This window comes from Sprattus sprattus (assembly GCF_963457725.1).
Source record: "Sprattus sprattus genome assembly, chromosome: 1".
NCBI lineage: Eukaryota > Metazoa > Chordata > Actinopteri > Clupeiformes > Clupeidae > Sprattus > Sprattus sprattus.
Genome location: NC_137920.1, coordinates 36,131,388 through 36,156,049, shown reverse-complemented (window position 1 = coordinate 36,156,049; position 24,662 = coordinate 36,131,388). Strand labels below are relative to the sequence as shown.

At 44.3% G+C, this 24,662-nt stretch overlaps 1 protein-coding gene across 1 annotated transcript in view; it reads right to left on the bottom strand.

Moving 5' to 3' along the window:
* The window catches only part of LOC308379345 (alpha-1,6-mannosylglycoprotein 6-beta-N-acetylglucosaminyltransferase B-like), a gene marked incomplete at both ends in the record, with an annotated part of 127,970 nt that extends 110,630 nt beyond the window's left edge, over positions 1-17,340 (bottom strand). Inside the window, 2 exons of the mRNA XM_080856435.1 lie at positions 13,066-13,178; positions 17,303-17,340. Coding sequence (XP_080712561.1) covers positions 13,066-13,178; positions 17,303-17,340 — 151 coding nt within the window. The remainder of the gene's footprint in view (positions 1-13,065; positions 13,179-17,302) is intronic.
* Between the last annotated feature and the right edge of the window lie 7,322 nt (positions 17,341-24,662).

Below are 24,662 nucleotides of genomic sequence, written 5' to 3'. Positions count from 1 at the left end.
GGTTCACATGACAATTACTGTTAATGTTTTCTCTTTTGTAAATTATACCCTAACTGGTGTCTATGAGGGTATGCTGTTTGGCTACAGCATAGAAAACCGTCAAAATCAATGAAGTGAACAGTCAACTAAATCAGTCTATGTAGACAATTCCTTTGGGTAACAATTCCTATGGACAGATAAAAAATATTCATCATTCAAAATGTTCTATTGATATTGTGTATTTAAGATGCTCTACTAACAAATGACAAATACCTGATTAACCTGAAACAGTACTGTCTGACCTTTGCAATATGTCAGCAGTAATGTTACCTAGAAGCTCCTGTCATCATATACATTCACATTATGAATAGCATATGGTTTACAGATATTTATTTTTTTCCGTTAAATCAAATGACCTCACGCTACAGACTCTTCCCTGGGAAATAATTCTCTGAAACATATTTACTTTTTTCCACAGCCAAGTCCACAAGCAGCAGCTGGTGCTATTCCAACTCAGTAGCCCTGAACCGGCCCATTTCCCCATGGCGACGGGTCTGTGCATGTAATCCATACAGTGTTTATTTTTTCTGAGGCATCCCGAGATCCGACTGGCTCAAAACTGGGCCAAACGGACTCCTCTCCCAAGCAATTATGTCCTGCTTTGATGAGTTGCAGTGAACCATGTTGTCGGCTTTTCACCTCCAATCTGCTTTCTACTTGGCCTGCGTTACCTACCTAGCTGCCCCAGTACTGGAGTTAGCATTAGCATTAGCGCCTGCTCCACACACACTATCAGTCAAACAGCAGGCTGGGGCTTCATTACAGATCCTCCTCACAGTGCACCTGAGGGTGGGGCGGGTAATTAAGCTTTATGATTTTTTGATAGAGTAGAAGAGCACTGGAGGGGTTTCACCCTACACACACACACACACACACACACACACACACACACACACACACACACACACACACACACACACACACACACACACACACACACACACACACACACACACACACAATAAGATCAATCAATCAATACAAATGTAAAGAGAAAGAAAGACAAGTACTGCAGACAGACACATACATGCACACACACAGACCCTTTATTATTCCTACATTTCAGAGAAGAGATTTAGGGAGGGTTTTTTTCTCATAATTTTTCTTATCCCACAGAGAATGTTTTCTGTGCTGAAATATTAATAGCTGTGACTTGGCGGGTGCCAGCACTATTTATAGGGGCACCCCTGTGGGTGTCCTGAGCTGAACACTGCATCTGCGCCTCCTTCATCAGGCAGGCAGGCAGAAGAAAACATATTCTCCATCTTTCCCCCCCGATATGTGCTTTGCGTCTCTCCTGAAGTACAGTATTTACATCCATTGACTATACATCTCACGCACACTACAATCCTTCATGGAGGACCCACCCATTTCCATGCAGAAGCACGCTTCTCACATTTCATCCATTTTATTTCTTCTTCTTTTCCTAAAATCTGCACTCCGCATCTTGCTTGATGTACAGTGTTCATAATCCTCTTACACAACACTCCTACACACAACAAGCCTTTATGGAAGATCCACTGTCCATCTCCTTCCATTCTTGCCAGGGGTGTTTTTTTTTCCAACCTCACACCCATCCTCCAGACTCTTAATGGAAGGTCCAAGTTGGTGCCCCCCAGCAAGGTGACCCTGCAGCAAGCCGTCTCTGTGAGGAGGCGACAGGCCTGGAAGGGCTGACAGCACGCGGATTAGCCATGTTAAGTGCTCCCAGAGATCAGGCCTTTGTGTGTGTGTGTGTGTGTGTGTGTGTGTGTGTGTGTGTGTGTGTGTGTGTTTGTGAGAAAGAGCGAGAGAGAGAGAGAGAGAGAGAGAGAGAGAGAGAGAGATCGAGAGCGCTAAGATGCAGACCCTTGGACTTATTCCCAGTGTCAGCCTCTGTGGGTGTGTAGGGCAACCAGTGCAGATGGGCTGTGAGCCAAGATGGCAGGTTACAGATCAGTGCAGATGGGCTGTGAGCCAAGATGGCAGGTTACAGATCAGTGCAGATGGGCTGTGAGCCAAGATGGCAGGTTACAGATCAGTGCAGATGGGCTGTGAGCCAAAACGGCAGAGCTACGGACCAGATCATCCTGTTGGACCAGGCTTGACATGTATTGCAGTCAGCATTACAAATGAGGCTAAATAATTGAAATGCTGGTCGATGTCAACAATCACGAAAAGCCTCATCCTACACGCCACCCAATCACTTAAGACTTTTTTATGCTTGTGGGAATTTGTTGCTACAGATGATGTCGTTCAGCCATGGTTTCTGAGTGTATCAAAAAGCCCAAGGTACCTTTTTGATCAAAAGTGCAACAGATTTCAGCGATGGCACACAAAAATAAAACGACATCCAAAGATGGCTCTGTGAGTGGCGTCCAAAAGTGTTCTTGGGCACTAGAGGCAGTTCCCACTCTCTATCTGTACCTCTCTGTCTCTCTTTCTCTTTGTCTCCTTCTCTCTGTCTCTTTCTATGTCTCTCTTTCCCACTCCCTCTCCCTCTCTCTCTCTCTCTCTCTCTCTCGCTCTCTCTCCTCTGATCCAGCCTACTGTGTGTTGTGTGGGCAGGGATGAGACATGAGCCCTGAACTTCACAGAGGATGAATCAGTCCTGAGCCCATACAAAAACAAAAACAAAACAAAAAACAAAGAACATTTCTTTTGGAGAAGGAGAGAAATAAGACACCCTGCGGGCTTAAGTGTGAAATCTGAAAATCAGCATGAATGTGGAAACTCTGTTTCAAAGATGTGCGCAGCGGAAATAAAAATATTAATAAATAAACCGTGCCCCAGCACTTTGTTTTGTATTGAAACTAAACATATTTCAAAGGGCAGGGCCTGAACCCTTATGTTGCAGTCGCTCAATGTTTCACAAACACACACACACACACAGAGAGGATAGAGACTTTACCATCCATTTCAGCTTCCTTTGCTGGACCAGTGTGAACGTTCACGCTAGTAAACGTATTAACACTTTGCCTGAACTATTCATCATAAAACTAAATCTCAGAAGCATGTCATAGCAGTTGGCATTTCTGACATATCTTTCACGACAGTCAGCATTTAGTTATGTAATAGTGTCATGTGTCCAGATGTACTTTCTTGAGTATACCTGAGTGGTGCTGTCACAGATTATAACCATGTGACAGTTGGCTCTTTTAGATTACAATACCCTGAGAGATATCTGAAAGGCTACCAATAATTGTTTAATAAATCATTGCCCATTAATAGTTATGAAGGCAGGACATGGCTACTGTTAAGATACAGTATGTTTTGATAAGTTTATGCCACGGCGTTGAAGGTGTGTTCCAGTCCAGTCCAGTACACAATAACCAGTACACATGGAGACAGACGACAGACTTCCGAACATGAAGTCACAAACCACTCTTCACTATTTCACGCAAGTAAGGCAATACTATATCATGGTTGGTCAACAAACCCTTTCTGAAGCCTTGTGAATCTTTGCTGAGCTAACACAATGCAACACAGCCTCCTTCAGCCAAACACACTATGCCACTGTCTCAGTAGGATTGGATAATTCTTTTAAAAAGAGGGTTCTATTTTAAAACGCTGCCCCAACTTTCAATCCTGTGTCTTACAGCGGCAGACAAATATTTGCAGAGATGAATTAAATCGACTTCAAACCCATGTTTTCCCAGGGGATTCTCCAAAGCTACCTTTGAATCCCACTGTTGTCTTAGACAGCCCTGAAATCATTACCAGAGATGTAACAGCTTATAAAAAAAGAATCAGACAGATGCTGTAAGACAAACTATTTTTCCCCCCGCTTTTTTTTTATCAGTCATTTCCATGTGCTGAATGCATATGGCTGATCGGGGGTGTACACAGCTTTAGAAAGACATTTATTTTTACTTCAAGTGTCCAAGACTCAGGACTGGGAGACAGAAAAACCCTTCCAAAACCTTAAGACCCATTACACAACCCATCATTTAGCCGTCTTGTGGCAGTGTTTCTGTGAGCAACCTACAGGGCCCTGAGCAAGAGGAGAAGCTCATCTCAGTTTGCTGAGCTAGAAGTGGAAGCAGCTGACACTGACAGTAACAGCTTTTTGGGTCAAGGTGCCCTGGTTATTACTTGCATCCTTTCCACTGACTGTACCCATACAGCCACAGCACTACAACGCTGCCATGTTGCACAGATGGAGAATATGGCACGTAATATCGCCACAGTTGAAGAGACACGCACAGCTAATAAGGCAACAGATGACACAAATAAGCAACATGTGCACTTTTACCTCAGGTGTGAGCGTTTAGTGTGAAACCTCCCCCCCCCAAAAAAAACAAACAAACAAACAAACAATAACAAACCAAATTGACTTGCTCTCTCTATAAAACACTTTGAAGTCCTCTTCTCATCTTCTTTCCTCAAGTTGTCTTCTGCTCAAAAGCTAGTTTTTTTGCTTTTATATTCTTTTAAACTTTCGCTGCCTATTTTCCCCAACTTGTGTTCTACTTGAGAGTCTCTCCTGTCACAGGACCCCCTGTGTTATCTGACATGATAAAATGCTCAAAGGGGATAAAGGGAGGAGGAGAGGAGGAGGGGGGGAGAGAGAGGAAGTACTAGAAGTTTGTGACACATCATCACTCACAGCCTTGGGGCACCAGATGGATAAAAAACAAATAAAGTTCCACGTCTCCCATCCCCTCCTCCTCCTCCTCCTCCTCCTCCTTTCATTTTCTCTCACGTAGGGTGACTGAAACACAAAGAACTGTCTAAAGAACTGAACCCAGTAAACCTAGAGTTTGTAAAAGGGCCCTTCTATGAAGATGCTTAAAAGATGAGTACAGCTTCACTTGAGGCTAAAGATGCCACCTCTTGCCTATGTCCTGAGTTCCCATTGGGGGGGGGGGGGGGGGTTGTAGCTGTAAGATCTTACGCAAGCACTGAAAACTGTGCTGCCGTGTCGGCTTGTGAAAGATCCTAAAGGATAAACACCTTCATTGCCCGGATTGCTATAGCACAACCACAACAACAACAACAACAGCCAGGAGTGGAGCAGGAAGGGTTTCTAAATTGGGAAGAGGTTGCCGCACTCCTTGTCAGAAAGTGGTGAAGAGGAGAATTGGGATAATGGAGCCAACCGGCTGGCTGACTTTAGTTTGAGGAGCTGTGTGGGGGAGCTGTGACTCCGCCGAGACTGTGAAGCACAGTTGAGAGGTTTCGTTTCTCATTTGCCACCCTGAGGAAGGAGGTCGGAGGGGTTCACACTGTAAACCAACAGCCCAGCCGTGCCGTGCTGTGCCACGCCATGCCAGGCCTAGACAGTGATTACTGCTGCCGTTTCCACTAGCCTCATGGTGCCCGGGGTGACCGCTGCCCAGAGACGGTCGTGCAAAACAAGGGAGCCAAGTGCCGACGGCTGAGTGCCCCCAAATTAGTTTGCCTGCATTGTGGATATGAATGTGTATTGAAGGGGTATGTGTGTGTGTGTGTGTGTGTGTGTGTATTGTAAGAGGGTATGCTGTATTTATTTTGTTGTGTTTTTGAAGCATGTGCAATCCTCTGCTCTTTCTAGTTACAAGAATTATACGTGTTTATGTGTGCATCTGTGTATATGTGTGGGGATTCTCTTTTTTTGTGTGTACATTTTTATAAGAGAAAGAATATGTGTGTGTGTGTGTGTGTGTGTGTGTGTGTGTGTGTGTGTGTGTGTTTGTAAAAGGAAAATTGTGGGGGCAAAAAAGAGCTCTTGGGGCCCCTATCTCACCCAAGCATCTCCTCGTCGCCACCACAATCTGAGGGTGAAACTTCAGCAGCGGGTTAAAAGGTGTTCACACTCTAAAGTGCTGCTACAGACTGGAACCCTTAAGCCCTCTCATTGCCCCGGCGACCGTGCTATCGCACCGCGGAAGGCGAGCGGCTTAGACCAGGAGAGAGCGATGAGCCTTATGGAGCCGTGCACAAAAGCCCCTCGCACAGCTCTGGGGGATGACAAGGGTAATAGAGACCGTCACAGCGGCAGAGACGACAACTACACAGGAGGAATGCTAGGGGCCGATAACGCTTCCAGCTAAACACTTAATTTTCAATTCGGAATTATCACTAGTGTGCCCGATTGTCTCAATGCTGTTTTCACTGACTTCCATTTCCTGATTAACGTCTGACTGGATGTGACAACCAATCCCTCTGATATATTTTTTTCAGCCGTCAGAATGGCAATTATATATTCCATATCTATATATTCTGATCCAACTCATTACCGTGCTGAGATATCCTGGCACTCGTGTTTGTACACTAATGAACACATGCCGACAGCGGGGGCCATTCAGGTACGACTGTCAAGCCATGTGGTTGTCACCACAAAGTGCATACTGTCAATTCAATCACACAAAATGCAAATAATGCCATCTTACTCTGTCCAATGTAAATTTTGCCATTTTGTGTGTGTGCAAAGTGGTATCTTTTTTGGTTGGTTAGCACATGTTCAAGCATTTTTTGGACTAAATTTTAATGTCGAATTCAGACCTGCTAACATGGCCTATATGTATATTTGTTACAGTCAATTTCCAGGCTGCAATATACATAGGGACACGTACAACAAAGTTCAGTTTTTTCACATTTAGTAATTTATTAAAAACGAGCAAAAATAATAACGGTACCAAGCGTAAGATGTCTCAGGGGAAATGAGTAGGTGTGTTGGCGTTCGTGTGGGGATGTAATGAGAACGTCAGTATGCTAGAGAAAAAGGGAGACAAAAAAGGAGCGAGAGAAAGAGAAAGAGAAGGAGAGAGAGAGAGGGAAAGAGAGAGCAAAATGCAAGAGAAGCATCTAGAGACGTGCCTGCAGTAGAGATGAAAAGTGCCTACCAGGAAAGAGAGGAGAGGCCCTTAAAGACCCTCGCCTTCCTCCAGGTGCCCTCAGTCAACTAATGAACCTGACCAGGCCCGACCCTGCACTGACAGGAAGAGACCTGAAGGGGGCACCAGGGGTCGTAACAGACCATACTACACCATGTCTTTAGTGACACCGTTCAACAAAGGTCGGTTCAATTTTTCGCAATCTTTACCATTATTTTCTGTTGTGTGAGTGTATATGAGTTTGTGTGCAATATATCCCTGTCTGTTGTCCACAGAAGAATCAAAGAGAAAGCCTGAAAATGAAAGCAATACACACGTTTTTGAATCTCAAGTTGCTGAGGCGTCCCATGTTTTTACCGCTTGCCTGTATTTCTGGAGTTTCTCAGTCACATATATACAGCGCTGACTGAGTTATCTGCATGTCACATAGTAATGCTCCACTACATGCAAAAACAGAGCACATTTAGTGTGCGTTTAACATCCACTTAAAAATGCAATCTGCGATTCTAATCTGATGCACTCAAAAGCAAATTGCTACTTATGGTCCTCCAGCTGATTGTACAATGTGTACGCAAAAAATAATTCTGTGTTCCTAAACAGTCCTGGCTCTATAAATTAGAAACAGTAGCTCAGACTGAGCCATAAACAATTCCAGCCTATCGACATGTTGCTTCAGGAGCACGAAAGGGAGAGATGTAATTTGATTGGATGTTGAGGTCAAATATGAACAGAATTGCCAATCTGCTTTTAAGATAACTATTTGCCTCTGAAACGTCCATTCCTATGACTGTTAATGATAAACTATGATCACCTCTGTTACACAAATGGTAAAATCAAGAGAGGTGTGGAGTAATAGTTGTTCTTTCAACTTTTCCCTTTAAACTATCCTTTAAAAGCACAACCTTGCACATCTTCGCACTAAACTTATTGTGAAAACAGCTCCATCAGCTTTTTTCTGTATGAGAAATAACCAGAGCTCTCCTGAATGGAGAAGCAGAGAGGGACTCTTTTAAACACTGTTTCTCATCACAACACATCTGCAAGAATGGAGCAGAGACAATACTGTGTGACACTGATGGGCCCTCAATGGAGTCTTTAGCTAAAGAGGGATAATTATCGACTCCATAGGGACCTTCTATGTAAACTGTGAATGGAGTTACTACACTGGAGAAAAAAAGAGAAACAGAAGGGAAAAGTGAGAGAGAGAGAGAGAGAGAGAGAGAGAGAGAGAGAGCGAGAGAGAGAGGGCGGGAGACCGATCATTTTCTCCTCCTCTATGGTCAACCACAAGGGAGCCAGTGATCAGCGCACTGGATCTTAAACAGTGTGAATGTTTCCCTAGTGGGGGTATATTTCTGCCTTGGCGTCAAGAGCCAACCCCATTACCAGAATAAACTGATCCTTTAGGGCAGAGTTTGCTTTGATGGAGTTCCAGGTCTCTGTTCATTTCTGAAGGTGGTGGTGGTGGTGATGGTGGCGACAGGGGGATAAGAAAGGGGAAAACAAACCAGCTCTCTTCCATCTACTCTCCATTTGTCTTGGCTGCCGCCGGTCTCATTGAGGCGCAGACGGCTCCGGAGCATTGCCATGTTGACATATGGAGTCTCATTAGCTCTGTCTATGTGTTTAACGGGAGACGGATGCTGGGGGAACAGCTAACAAAAGGGGGGCCTCAATGCAATCCATCGAGGCTAAACGTGATGAATCGCAACGCAGAAGGAAAGTGTCGTTCCCCCCCCCCTTTTTACGCCTTCAGGCACTGCAACAACCTCTCTCTCACACACACACACACACACACTCTACCCCTTTTCTCTGTGTTAGACACCCATACAATACTTGCAATTTCCTGTGAGGCAAATCACTACAGCCACCGAACAATAAAACCTCTGATATCAGCAGTTCACAGCTCGATGCCATTAATATGTATCCCAGGTCCGGCAGATCTCTGCTCTGCAAATCACTGTGTGGCTCTGGCCTCTGTTATGGACTAAGCAATTACACAGCGATTAAGACTGCTTGCACCAAAACAACAACAAAGAAAGTGCTTAAGGGGAACAAATGAGGGGGATCCTGCCACATTTGCATTCAGTCAAAAATTGAATGGGGCTCCAAACTGCACTAGGAGGAAATTAATAAATAAATAAATATTTACAATACAGAGGCAGACATTTTTAAGAAAGGGTCACGATGTGTTTATCCAACCTTAAGTCGTTTACAAAGGCACTTTCATCCCAAAACTCAAAATAGCGATTAACGCCTTATTGTGCAAGCTCATGCTCCCACACAACTCAAGCCTCGACTCTGACTGAGGTTGATAAGGCCCTAAGCTCTACACTCAACTTCAGCTGCAGAAGACTGGGATACTCTCATAGGAGAGACATGGCTTTCTGGGGTATTTGTATGATGTAGTATTTAAAAAACATTATAACCATGTTTTCCTGTTCATTTTATTAACATCCTTTAATAATAACAAAGTTATTAATCATTTATACACCAGGAACAACCTGTGAAGTCCAACTTGAAAAGTCAGACAAACCTCACCAACCTGACTTCAGAATCCAAGATGGTTGCCCCTGCGCATCAACTTTCTTAGCACTTCTGTCTTAATTGTCTCTCATTAAATCAGTCGTTGTCCAACTACTCTCTGTGGACATGTTGCTACAGCGTTCGAATGCTTAAATATCGCGTAATGTGTTGATATCAACTGGCATCGTTAACATCTGATAGCAAATGCTAACAACAGCTGGTATTGTATTTGTTTTTTGCGACTTGTTACTGAAACGGGGGCAACTCAGGTGTAATGTCATTCCCAGCTCCAAGTTACGACTTCTAAGGTAAATGGAAAGCACCATAATTTATTGCTCATAGGGGTTCAGTTGAGGGAAGGTGTGTGTGTGTGTGTGTGTGTGTGTGTGTGTGTGTGAGAGAGTGAGAGAGGGGAAGAAAGAGAAAGAGGAGGGTAGTGTGTGTGTGTGTGTGTTTGGTGGCAGGTCTGTGTTTGTGTGAGTGTGTGTGTGTGTGAGTGAGAGAAGGAGAGAAAGAGAGAGAGGAGGGGAGTGTGTGTCTGTGTGTGTGTGAGTGAGTGAGGGAGCGTGTTTGTATGTGGGTAATGGCTGTCTAAACCAATGAAGGAGGGCTAGCAGGCTTATCCACAGATTTTTTAAATGCATCTTGAAAGAAAGAATGAACGCGATCACATGACCTCAAATGTGTTTCTTGGTTGCTAGCTCATTATGTGCACCATCAATATCCCAACCCTGGTTTTACACGCTCTCATTAAAAGAATGAAACACATACAATACCTACAATGAAAGATTCACTCTCCTGGTTCCTGTCAAACTCCCTCAAAAAATCTCTCCATATCGATTTCAAAGTCTTTATGAATACTCATTAGAGCCAGTCCTGTTATTAGAGCCAATGTCTCTGTCATACTGTCTCCTCGGGTATGTCTTTAAACATCTCAAGCAGCTGAAAGACCTTTACGTTGAAGCAGACGAAACAGACATTGTCATAAGAACTTTAATTATATTGTGAATGTTTGGGTACATGTCCAAAGTCTCTCTTAGTATGATCAGAATCAGTTCCCATCGCCAGCTCCAGTTACTGTCAAGTCCAGACTGGCATCACTATGGTAACTTAAGTTAGGTTCCACTGCCTGCTTGTTAAAGTTCTATTAAACTACACTGCTTTCTTTGACATTATTTCAATTAACTTTCACATTCTTACATTTTGCTTCTATCAATTCTGCTTAGAGTTCACTATCGCCTTCAATGTGCTACTAATCAAAACAATACTGCCAGCCTGCCCTTTTCCACTGGGCACCACTGGTGTGCGTGTGTGTGTGCGAGCAAGCGCCTGCATGTATGTGTGTGGTCGTGTGTGTGTGTGTGTGTGTGTGTGTGTGTGTGTGTGTGTGTGTGTGTGTGTGTGTCCACAGACTGTGCTGTTGTATAGACATAAATGAGTGAGCAGATGGACACAGCACACAAACTGTGGATCCGTGGCCTGACTCCTGTCCCATATTTTTAGTGATGCCTCATTAAACACACAGTTCCTGCCAACTTACACACACACACCCACACACACAGACACACACACACGCACACATGCAGACACAGACACACACGCACACATGCAGACACAGACACACACACACACATGCAAACACACACACACACACATACACAAACATGCAGACACATAAACAAACACCTGCTACCACCAAAATATGTAAATACATAGTCATACTTCACACATACACACTCAGAAAATCAGTCATATTACACGCACCTACACACACAACATGCACACCTGGAAACACATAAAGAGACTCCAGACACGACATAATAACCCCCTACACAAGCACACACACACACACACACACACACACACACACACACACACACACACACACACACACACACACACCACATGTTCATACAGTTTTGCCCCTGGTACTCTCTAAGGACAGACACCTCACTTAGTACTTAATGAGCTCAACTCAGACATCCCTTCAGACTGCACCGCCTGAGTGATTAATTAATCAAGAGTGAAGACAGACAGATGGACACTCAGACACACACACACTCCCTCCTACATACACCCGGGAAAACTCTCTCACACACATCAGATTCACTCCTACATACACACAGGAAAACTCTCTCACACACACATCAGATTCACTAATAGACGCAGAAGAGTATCAGAAATATGCAAAATGGTGACGAACCACTGCACAGCAAAATAACACTGTGGACCACCTAGGCACTCACAGGTAATGGGAGACACACAGAGCCCAACCCCACATACAGTATGTTCCACTTTAGCTGCTTGTGAAGCATAATGGCCGTACACAGATTGCATTAGGACAGAAACATATCTCGCCACTCTTTTATTTCTCTGGTGAATTTGACTGTTAAGTCTCATCTGTGAACAGGCAGTAAGAGGGACGACCCAGACAGTAGAGAATCCTTTTAAATTCAGCCTATGCTGGGCTGGAGATGATCACCGCCGAGGCGCACTGAAGGACCCCTGCCACTGACTTGATAATGAGATTTCTTCCCTGGAAGAAATCGGTTGACCAAATGTTCGTCCACAAAGCCTCAAGAGTAAACACTCGCCCTCCACACACACATTAAACACACACCCACACACACAAACACACACACTATACATACACATTCCCGAATACAGACACACAGCACATATGCTGGAGCTTAGAAGCGCACAAGAACCACAAGCCAAAATAAACCTCAGACCCCATTGCACAAAAACGACAACCACAGTGAATCGCCATTACCAGAAACCACAGCACAGCACGAACGCCCCGTAATGCACAAGGAACCGACACAACACACAGTATAATATAACGGCGGGATCACCACTTTGGGGCACACTAGAAGTGCCTTAATTACACAATGGCCTTGGCTTCTCACTAGCACGGGGCCCGAGTGGAAAGGCCAATTTTCAGCACTCTTCTTCTCTGAGCGTATGAAACCCAGTGACCTCTAAATGGAAGACCCGAGCCTCAGCCCTCGCCTGATCAGTATCAGCACCATCACGAGGACGCCGCCGCTACCGTTTAGCCCCGGGTAGCGGGCGTGGGCACACAGCGGGACACTGCCAGGGCCTATTTGATCCGTGAAGCATTGTCCAGTCCTAATGAGAGGGATGTGCCCAGCAGGGGAGGCCTTCCCTTTATGTCTGCTCCCAGCCAGCGGAGCGGGCGCAGCGGGAGGGAGGACCAGAGACGAAAAGAGAAAGTGTCTGTGTGTGCTGCTACTCTGCCCTGCTTCTTCACACAGTGTCACACTCATCCAGATGAAGCCTGTCTACTCCACAGCATGCACATTTTGGTGTGTGGATATACTGTATCTGTATGTTGCTTAAATGTACATATTAACACAATATAACACACTTAAAGTTACGCCCGGGGGGGGGTGGGGTGGGTGAGAGAAACAGAGAGAGCAACTGAGGGAGAGAGAGAGAGAGAGAGAGAGAGCATGTGTATTCTGTAATACTGCTGTTATACTTCTGTCCTGGTACTCTGTTCTTCCCTGTTCTTTTATGTTGTGTGGTGTGGTGTTCCATCTATTATTCTACTCCTCTTTTGCTCTGCCCAAGGCAGGGCCGTGTTGGCTTGTTCACGCCAGAGTCACGCTTAGTGTGTTTGTGTGCTCCTGTGTGCAACAGAGCACTGGAGCCATTACACCGCATGCATCAGCGCTACCTTCTGTTCTCATGGTGAAGGGCGAGTCCCCGAGCCGCTTGGCCGAGAACTGGCCGCCGAGGGACGTCATTAGGAAGCAGAGGCTGAAGAAGCCGATCCCCACCACGAAGATCCTGGAGGGACGGAGGGAGGGAGAGAGGGAAGGAAGAAGAAACAGGAGAGACGAGGGGTTAAAACAGGAGGGGAAAAGAAGAGCAGAGGAAGGAGAAGGAGAGGTTTATAGGTCAGTGTAGCATAATGAGAAGCTCAAGACAGATAGATAGAGAGTGAGAGAGAGAGAAGAAGAAGAAAATATCTAGAAACAGCTGAAGGGTTAGAGTTTAGTGTAGACTAAACACAGGTTTCTCATTCATTGACAAACCGAGACGCTCAGAGGAGGAGAAAAAGAGAAAGGAGTAGTAAACAAGTAAACAAGTCCCGCTGCAGACAAACGCATCTGACAAACATAGTTTCCACCAACAGATGTGAAATGCCGTGAATCTGCTCTTCTTTATCATTGCTAGCCTGACACTGACGCACAAATCTCCTCAGCTGGGACAGCTGCTGTAAGTGAGCCGTGAGGAACCATTTGCTTCTCTCTCTCCTCTCTGTCACCATCCCCCACCTCAACATCCATTGACAAGTGCGCTTGTTTTTCTCTGATAGTGGGGACTGCTACTTGTGTTGCCATGTCACCAACATGTGGAGCCGGAGAACTGAAGCCATCAAAAAGGGGGAAGACAGACTGAATTATGCATATGCTGTTTCCCTTCAATGCGAGCGGGGAATTGTCAAGAACTGACATGTCACTTCAGTGTTTGGACAGTCCTGGTGATTTCTCTGTATTTTCTGTGCGACTCTATACATCTCATTTGATACCGCAGAGTTAGTTTACTGTCCAATTGTAGTGCACTGCAATAAGCCCGTAGATATGACTGACTGAAGCGACAGTCAACAAATATTCAAATACATTTTCAAGAGGTATCCAATTAAAAACCTTTCTGTATGTATATAGTTTTCAGGTGGTGTCCAGGATCTGCAGTTAAGGCAAACACTTTTTAATAATGTAAGCAATGCTATCATATCTTGATTTATTACACGCTCTTCTTAATGCTGTAGAATGCTCTATTCACTTGAATGGGGCTTCCCAACGTTCTGCGGTCAACTATTTTCCGATAACTGACCGTTGCTATGGACTTAATGACCGCTGTCAAGGAAAGTGGCCTTTTTGCCTCTAATTCACCTCTTTCGTAGCACTCCGCAAGTAGTACGGTAACTTATCAATGGAGTTTCAGCGGACGGTTGAGCAGCTGTGTTCTAAGGGGCCGATCACACAGGACGCGACTTTTATAAGCGCAGACGCATTGAAAGCGCGTTGGCAAGATGCGCCTGGGGAAAAGCGCCTATGCGCCTGTGGAGTGGTGCCTATACATGTCTATGGTGCCTACAGTTAGCTAGCCAGCTAGCCTATTTGTTTTAAAGGCATTTATAAAAGGCATAGTGTAGAGACGGCCAATTGGTTGCTCACGCAGGTCCACGCATGTGTCCGCCGTATAGAATTCGAATAATTCTTACATCTGGAGTTGTACAATTCCTCATAGTTATAAACTGCTAAAATGTGCGCCTCGCGCCTTGCGCTTAAAGTTGAGAATATTTTAACTTTTAGGCGCGCCTTTAAACCGCCAGAAAGGCGCGAGGCGCGGCGTTTAAAAGGCGCACATGAAAGGCGCGCCGTACCATAGGAAAACAATGGTTTTGCTAGCGACGCGCTTTTAAAAGTCGCGTCCTGTGTGATCGGCCCCTAAAGAATGTTCAACTGTCTTTGAAGTTCAACGTCTTTGGCGAACTATTTCTCTCCTTTTAAACACTACGTATAGTAACAAATGCATTGTAAAAAGACACACGGTGTTAAGTAATTTGTTTGTTTTAGTTGTAACCGTATAATAAGCGGGATAATGTATAGAACACCGGTCATTGTCGGGAAAATAAGCCCCTTCAGGGTGAAGCAACACCCCTCCGCTTTCGCGTCGGGGTGCTGTTCGCCCTGTCGGGGCTTATTTTCCCGACAATGACCTGCGTTCTATACATTATCCCTTACATACTTGTCTCAGCAAAGGTATTTAAGATTACCATTACTGCCATTACTAATGTAAAGCTAACTTTGGCCTGCCCCTGTCTGAAATCAAGAGCAATTTGTTCTTTTAATTCAGAGTTCTCAGTTTAAGATGGTAAATGCCCTCTCCAAACCCCCATATAAGGGCTATGTGCTTGCAGATATAAAATGCATAAGAGACTGTTTAGAGCATAAAATCTAGATTAACTGTGAGATTAAAAAGAAAAACACTTCACGGAATAATTCAGATATAAGTTTTCTGTCGTTAAAACCAGATAATTTCAAACCATCTGTTCTGGTCGACTTCCAATCTGTGAAATAAAATTCAATCTGTTTTTGATCTGAACAGATTTTAATCCGGAGATTTATGATTGAGGTAAAATATGGGATTAGCCTATGAAGTATGACCATCTGGTGAGAGGGAAAGTGTAATGCCGCATCATCAGCCACGCAGAACATAAAATAAACGAGGATATGAAAACTGATTGGTTGTAGAACGTCACATTAGAGTGCTCAAGACTGTCACAACGTCACATCTTCAGCTATAGCCCACTCAGCACTTAACATGGAGACAGCGCAGATCAAAGTGATGACACTATCAGACTACAGCCGTATCCTCTATAGTTATCATTTATCCATTTTCAAAGCCTTTTCGTGGGTGATAGGAGGGGATTATACGTGCTGCCAGGCTGGTCTCTAATTACTAGGTTAAAAGTAAATGCTTTGGTCTCCTAATTGGATCAGAGGGAAAGATCCGATATCTGTTAATTGGCTTTACACGTGCGCTGTTATCAGATTGTGCCATGGTTTGATGACTGCTACAAACTGGAGAGCGCTCCGGGAGGTCCTCGAGGAACTTCCTCGAGGCTGGTGCTCGGCTCGTAGCCCAACTTTTGCGTGTAATTGAAGATTACAGGTAAAAGCTAAACATTGTGGCATCAAAACGTGATTATATAAGAGCCCTTTGGCATCAAAATAACTTATTTGAAATGATTTAACGGTGCATTTCACGCACTCGAAATCGGTGTATTTAGGTAACCCGAGGGAAAATTAACTCATAATTTAGATATGACATATTCCCTCACAAAAGCTTACATTTGTAGCGAGTGAGCCTACCAACCAAGAAGCATCCGCTCTCAAGGTCCATGTTGGGTCAGTGCGCTTGAACAACTGCCACCTAGTCTCCCAGTGGTCATCAGACCATGTATTGAGCCTCAACTCACTCGCTGAAGCAACATCTATCGAAGTCCTTTCCTCTCACTAAGGGAGGTTGCCACATTCGATCATGAGTCATTATGTTGCTCGTGTATGGGAAGAGTGTAGTAGTAGAGACAGGAGATACGCGCTGTCAGTGGGGCGCAAGTTGCGACCTTAAGTTGCGGGTTTGATTGATGGCAGGCGGGCGCGTGCGCACCACAGGGACGCGAGAGAGCGTCACGGCATCGCCAATCTAATTAGTTTGTTGACAAATGTGCGGTATTTCTGTCGTTTCGATTATAACCCCCCCCCCCCCCCCCCCCCCCCTTCCATACGCTTACGCTTGAATGTCACATCTATACCCACTCTTTCTCACAACACATAACAGGCCTTCTGTAATTTGACACCATCATAATATCCCACAATGTATTAGGCCCACATGTTAAATCTATGTAAGACAATTTAATAATATAATAATATTTTACATATTAATATTGTAAAATTAAAAATTCTGATTGGCTTGTAGACTACCACTCATAGCGTATTCCCCTTACAAACGATAACACATAAAACATCTAAATAAATGTACTTTTCCTCTTTGTGAGGAACACAGCTAAACAGTTTCACAGAAACTGCATCACTAATCTCTGAAGACACATAACGTTCATGTGCGTACATCGCTTTTTGGTTTGAGTAAAATATGGACATTCATCATATGCTATTCATCGGTGCTCTCACTAATATGAGGTGATGTTTGTATTGTTTTACAGGAAATTGCTGCAAGTCACTGAAAAAGCACCAGACTAAATGTGACAGTTAATACGTTACACATGTATGTCACTTAGAATACATAAAGGAGTAGTGTAGGCTACTTCATATTTCACATAGTTGCCATTCAATATGAAGGAGAGAAAAACACAGTACAACAGAACTAAACACATCACCCACCTGAACGGTTTGAACGTCACAAGGCATCTTCTCACCATTCTTCAACCGTCTGAGCTCACAGCAATCCTTTTCCAAAACGCGCAGCCAGACAAACGACCCCTGACATGATGAGCCTCAGATCGTGGAGAGGGCAGAGGCTCCGAGACACACTCATGTGCTCGCTTAACGGTCCGCCGATGAAACGTAATAATCCAGCGCGAGGTTAAAAACCGTTTGCTTGTTTACATCCATATGTTGTAATCCCCGCCACTCACCTCGATGTAGCTGTTGATCTATCAAGTGTCTGACGAATGACTTCCAATCGATCAGACTTTGTTTTAGTAATTTGCACCTAAACCTTTAATGCAGTCCACGGAGATATTCTATACAAACCTCATACCACAGACGCACATGACCATAACTGCAGACTGTGATTTGCGTCCGTGAAAACCGGCGAACATTCTTCAAAATATCTATTCAAACGCATGGACTCACAATTATTTCCCTGCATGTGAGCAGTGTCTGAATTAAAGCTTCAAATCGAAGTTGGGCAAAGAACGGCTTTCAGTGTACCTCAATCCTCACAAAAAAAAACGGTGAACGGTGGAGAGAAACGATCGCCGGTTAAGATCTGGTTGAAGCCCTCACAGCGCGTGTGCCTCGATGTCTTGCAGGACTGGGAGAATGCGCTCTGTACCCCGTTACATCAACCACACATTTAATTATTGACACAGCGCCATCTATTGTCCTTTCTAGAACTATAATCCAGGGATGGTGCACCTAAAATAGTGGTTGCACTTGCGATGGTAAACTTGTCTGCCTTCTATATGTGTTAGAATGTTACTATTTGGAACGAAATACCTAAAGATATGGTAGGATGTTTACTTTTGTGGTCGACTTCTATTTACAATTTTATTTTGACAGTCTGTTAGAAAGTTGAACCTGAAGTTAAATCTTAATGCAGAAGATTAGTGTGTGAATGTAAATTTCCATTTTATTTGTTCCAAAATACCATTTAAAACATGTAAAAACCCGTCGAAGAAGCCTGAACTGAACCAAGTAACATTAATATGCGGACAATGATATCCATTTGGGCAGAGGACAGGGGTAGAGTCGTAACACTTACGATCAGGGTGCAAGAGCGGCACCAATAGGTCACTTATGGGATTTATCTCTTCAGTTGCTGCGATATTTCAGCATCCACCTGTCGAATTCATTTGTTTCAGCGCATTACACTTTAATTTTAGTATGTCCTCAGCCACTGCTCTAAGATTCTCAGCTTGGTGTAAGAATGTAATTTGTCACAGATGCAAGTGTCTACTTAATTTTTGTCAAGGCTGTGTGTAGGATTTAAACAGTGACTCATCCTTACCACACACAAGGGATAAGTGGGGTGCATAATACAAAACTACTGTGTGTGTGTGTGTGTGTGTGTGTGTGTGTGTGTGTGTGTGTGTGTGTGTGTGTGTGTGTGTGTGTGTGTGTGGTGTGTGTGTGTGTGTGTGTGTGTGTGTCCAAATTACAATAATTCAATCCAAACATGAACTTTTATGTTAATTATACATGAAAGGAAAAGGCTGTTCACTTAAATTTGGAAAATTTCTTAGTCATTACAAGTAATTTAAAACTGGTTGAAACACAGCACTTCCCACTGTGTGTGCCTAATTTGGTTTGATATTAAAGAGTTTAAGGTATAAACCAACGCCCGTCAGCATTAAGCTACCAGATCTCTGATGCTAGTTTCCTGGCTCTAGGTGCTCGGGGAATGGGCCCCCACGCAGTGCAAGGCCCCCTTTGGCTCCCAGAAGAGACAGCTGGTGACATACAGGAAGCGGCCAGTGAGACAGAAGCGGACGTATTGTGCTGACAGACAGTGTCCCCGAGAGGCTCGTCGGCATGACAAGCGAGATTCCCTCCCTTCACTTTTGGGTGCCTCCATTCGGGTTGACACCTCTTGTCTTAAGCCCTGGTCCACCGTCATAGTCCAGCGGAGCAGGGGGAAAACTCGGTACCACTAATTAGTACCCTGTGTCATTTGGCTTCACACCCTCACAGGCCAGCAAGGCTCTTTACACTTTTGAACCTCAGACGTAAAAAGAAGCTAGGCTCCTGCTTCTGCTGCTGCCCTGTGCCATTTCTTCCTTCCTTCTTTCTCTTCTTGCCTCTTCCCTTGCTCCTGTCAGGAGAAATGACTTTTAAATGGCCGTCAGCTCTTTACAGTGCTTGGTGCTGTGTCGCCCCCGCTCTGGGCACGGCTAAGCTGTTAAAGGGCTTTAAATTTCCTTTAAACCAGCAAAAACTAGTGTTGCACCGATGCCATTTTTTGGCTCCGATACCGATACCGATACCTGGCTGTGCAGTATCGGCCGATACCGATACCATACCGATACCACTCTGTTTGAAATTTGAAAAATATTTTTTTTAAATATTTTTTTTTTTTTATCAATGGTTTGGTCCCATGTCTAATACTAGTGTAACAGTAAGAAAGGCAGTTTCAGCACTTCAGACATAACTGAGGACTAGTCCTCTATAATTGATGGTTTACCTTACTGAGCAGCACAGTGGCTTTTCTGATTTTGAACACAATAGAGTTAAAGTTTGGTCAGTTCTTTTTTTTTTTTCTTTCCCTGTATTGTTTCTTTTGTTTGTGGACCAAACCATTGATAAAAAAAAAAAAAAAAAAAAAAAAAAATCAAAAAAAAAAAAAAAAAAAAAAAAGTATCTGCACTATTTGTTGGTACTCGCCGATACCGATACCACCATTTTAGTGCTGTATCGGGGCCCTATCCGATACTGGTATCGGTATCGGTGCAACACTAGCAAAAACCAGTTTTTTTTGCAACGGGTGCTAGCCTTTCACATGGTGCTGCAGGGCAGTTGAGGTGATGTTTGTCAAACACCAGCTTCTTTTTCTGAGGGAATGGGTGCCGGCCAGCAGGGTTTTTAGTTTTCTACCTCCTTCTACTCTCTCTTCCCCTTTCTCTCTCCCTCTCTCTCTCTCTCTCTCTCTCTCTCTCTCTCTCTCTCTCTCTCATTCTCTCTCCCCCTCTCTCTCTTTCTCACTCACTCTGCTGGCACCCTCAGCACAAGTGATGACTATCAATACAGCTGGAGAAGCATATGGCTTAAGTCCTTATAGGCCAGTCCTGCTACTTGGCAACCATCTTGGAAATGCCCCAGGGCAACTATTTTGTGCAAACGAGATCAGGCTCCTATCTAAATTCATGGGAGGAGACTCTTAACCCTGCATAGAATAGTCAAACACACACTGGAATCACCATTTAAAGCTTTAAGGCTTAAAAATACTTTGATTTGCTAACTGCACCAAATTCAGCCCCACAGCTAGTGCTATAGTAATAGTGGAGATAAACAAATTGTTCAGGACTGGCGGAATGTCAGTTGTGCATTTTCTGACCGTCTGATTTGCTCTTTGAAATACAGGGCAGGACTTCTAGTTACAGCTCTACAGACAAGCCCCCCCCCCCCCCCCTCATTTTTCCCTCAGAGATTTGTCTCCTCCTTAATAATGTCTCTGATATGGCACACTGTCTCCCGGCACAACACTGGGCCCAGCATGAAAGAGAACCCGCGTCACAGAATGAGACTCAATTTCAAGAGGACTCCAATTCAGCGGGTCGGCACAAACTAGAGGCAGGCGAGGCATCATCTCCAACATCATGTCATTTTTGTTAGCTGTGTCGCTTGGAGTGTCATAGATGGAAGAAAGCGCAGCATATGGATATTAGCTTAAGATGGAGAGGGATGTCATGAGGCGGCCCAGGAGAGCAGGATTAAATGCTTTTTGGTGTATAACACGGCCATCAAAGGATTTGGGAGACTTTTACTTTCATTAAAGCTGTTGTGTCTGGAGTTAGCAGTGGCTTATTTCAGTTGTTTGGCCTGTTTCTCTTCATAGGGGTCCTACCCTAACGGAGAACTCTACAACTAACGTCTGGCTTCGGGGAAGTCCAGAGGCCTTATAAAAACTTGCACACAAATAATTTAATTCCATCAGAAGATGAGGCTGAAATGGAATGAACACTCGTGTACCTGACTTTGTTTCCTCTCAAACAAAGCATGGCAGAGTCTCTAATGTGTGGCAGAGAGACGAAGACAGAGAAAGTGCGGGACATGGTAAATAGGGTCAGACGGATCGAAGTTCAGCCCTTGGAGTGATCTGATTTAGGGAGATAAGGCTGGTTTGTGTGCGCTTTGATGTGACAAACAAAGACCAGGCCAGGACACATCTATAGCTCTGCCCCCCCTCCCCCTCCCCCCACAAACACACCCCTCCCCCACCCTGCTCCCACAAATCCGTTCACTGGATTTCAAGGCGCTTCTTTTATTTAATGTGGAACGAGTGTCCACATGCGGAGTGATGCCAGCAAATCACAGGCTTCTGCACGGGGCCGATAACCTTGTTGTAAAAAGGGGGAAGGCGGACGGCGCGGACGGTGCACACGGTGCAAAGGAAAGTAAATTGATTTGTGGCTCTGCAGCTATGCCTTGCACGTCCAGCTCCGCTCCTTCGTGGCTCGTGGCTCACCCTACACAAGACACCATTTCCAATGTCATTCCTCAAACAGCTTCCCCAGTGTCATGTCAGCAGACACTAACCACGAATGGTCTCGCTTAAGCCATGAGTAATGTGTCTCTCCCACTCACTCTTTCTCTGTTTCTCACTCTCTCTTTCCTTCACTGCTGCTCTCGTGTTCTATCTTTCTCACTCACTCTCTCTCTTTCTCAATTTCAATTCAATTCAAAGTGCTTTATTGGCATAACAAATAAGGCATTTGTATTGCCAAAGGATAGGAATACAAGGAACAGGAAATGTCTATGTGTAGACTTACACTTACATAAAATAAACATAGATATTTGAAAAAGACAATATATATACAGTATACATTAAACCTATTTATATTTATGCTAAACTAGTGTCACTCTGGTTGTGACATAATGAGCTATATTTTGCTGCGAAAGCAGCTGATGGTCCCTCTCCTGATAGATAGCCATTTTTTTTTTTTTTTTTGTCAAGGACTGTCTAAGTTTGGTTTTAAACTTACAGAAAAGTTTTCTTGTTTCTGTATATTTCTCACAGTGAAGAACACAGTGTTCCTCTGTCTCAAACTTCCCTGTCTAGCCGTGGCCACTTGCTCTGTCCTCTTTTGGCAGCCAGGTTTTCTATGTCTACCTGTTTCCACTACAAAGTTGTGGTCACTGAGCCTGTACTTGATTTGCCTATTTTGCTTGGTTGATTGTATTGACACAATTTTTTGATTTGGAAGCAGTACTTGTCTGGGTACTGGTCTGAGTACTGGTATGGGTACTGGTCTGGTTACTGGTCTGAGTACCGATATGGGTACTGGTCTGGTTACTGGTCTGAGTACTTGTCTGGGTACTGGTCTGGTTACTGGTCTGGGTACTGGTCTGAGTACTGGTATGGGTATTGGTCTGAGTACTGGTCTGGGTACTGGTCTGAGTACTGGTCTGGTTACTGGTCTGAGTACTGGTATGGGTACTGGTCTGGTTACTGGTCTGAGTACTTGTCTGGGTACTGGTCTGGTTACTGGTCTGGGTACTGGTCTGAGTACTGGTATGGGTACTGGTCTGAGTACTGGTATGGGTACTGGTCTGAGTACTGGTATGGGTACTGGTCTGAGTACTGGTATGGGTACAGGTCTGAGTACTGGTATGGGTACTGGTCTGGTTACTGGTATGGGTACTGGTCTGGTTACTGGTCTGAGTACTGGTATGGGTACTGGTCTGAGTACTGGTATTGGTACTGGTATGTTACTGGTCTGAGTACTGATATGTTACTGGTCTGAGTACTGATATGTTACTGATCTGGGTACTGGTCTGTGTACTGTCTGAGTACTGGTCTGTTACTGGTCTGGGTACTGGTCTGAGTACTGGTATGTAACTGGTGTGGCTACTGGTCTGTGTACTGTCTGAGTACTGGTCTGTTACTGGTATGGGTTCTGGTCTGAGTACTGGTCTGTTACTGGGTTAGTGAGCTCCAGCTGCAGCTGGCTCAGAGGACTCCTTTCTGGGTTCGGTTCCTGAGTTTCTAATGTTTCAAACTGGAGTGGAGTTCTAGGACTAGACTTCATATGCTTCCAGAATTTAAAAGTTTGTTTTTGAATAGATATAGCCAATAGGTATTCTGCCCTGTATGTGTTGTTTATTGTTTTTGTTTGGACTTTCGATATTGACAGAATTCGGCACATAAGGCTTCTGTTGGATGCAGTCGCATGTAGTGAAGTCGTGCACATTGAGTGTACCTGAGGCTATTCTCTCTTTCTCTTTTGCTTTCGCTTTCTCTTTCTCCCTCTCAATCTCTCTCTCTCTCTCTCTGACATGCAGTGACTTGCAGCCTATATATGTCTATGGTTGCAGCACCCTAACGGGGTGTTAGCTGTGGTTGTGACGTCTGCTATGAAAGCCATTTGATGTCCACGGACCACACCCAACGACTTTCAAAGCGGCGAAATCTGCCACAGTCACTGGGGGAAAAGTGAGTCATGAAGTCGTGAAGTTTCAAAAAGGCTGTGAGAAAATCAAGGAGCCAATAAAGACATAGACAGAAAATGAATGGCATTTCCTATCCAATCCCATTTTCCATTGAAAGTTTTCAGCATTCTGGCCAGCATTCTGGTGAGTCAAACTGTGTATGATGTAGTTTCAGTGAAAGAACTAGATTCTTACTTTCTACTTGTTGATTGTAACATACCGACATGTACTGGAAAATAAGCCGTCGCCATGAGAATTGGCCACAGTTTTCATTGTGTGATTCTTTGAAAACATATTATTTAACTTATGAATATTTAAAAGCATTGCTGTGGGCACCAGATTACAAGCATTAGTGGGTATGAATTATTTATCCTCGCATTTTAATTTAGAATTTAAATGAATCCACCTCAGACCTATCCAGGAATTGCAGAGCAGCAGCGGCAGCAGCGGTGTATTTCCCATGACTCATTGAGGGGAACACCCCAGAGTGAGAGTGTCAGTAGACAATCACAATACGTTCACAACATGTACTCACTATTATGCAGGTTTTTACCATTTTTATGGTATGTTTTGCTGATGGTTAGTTTGAATATCGTCAAATTCACCTCAATGTTATATGGACATATGAAGAAGAGATAAACACTCGTTGTTCCCATGAATTCCAACGGATGTTCACTAGGTAGTTTTGCTTGCAGCTCAGAAACCCAACAATAATGTAAGGACAGCGTTTACAGCATGATGTTGCCAAATATATCAGTTAGCAAACAAGGTAGCCTATATCAGTGCCAGCTGTGCTGTTGTTGGTATTTGCTTAGCTTATTGGCTGGAAGTTGAGCTCACTGGCCTTAGAAAGAAGCCCTGTAATGTTTCT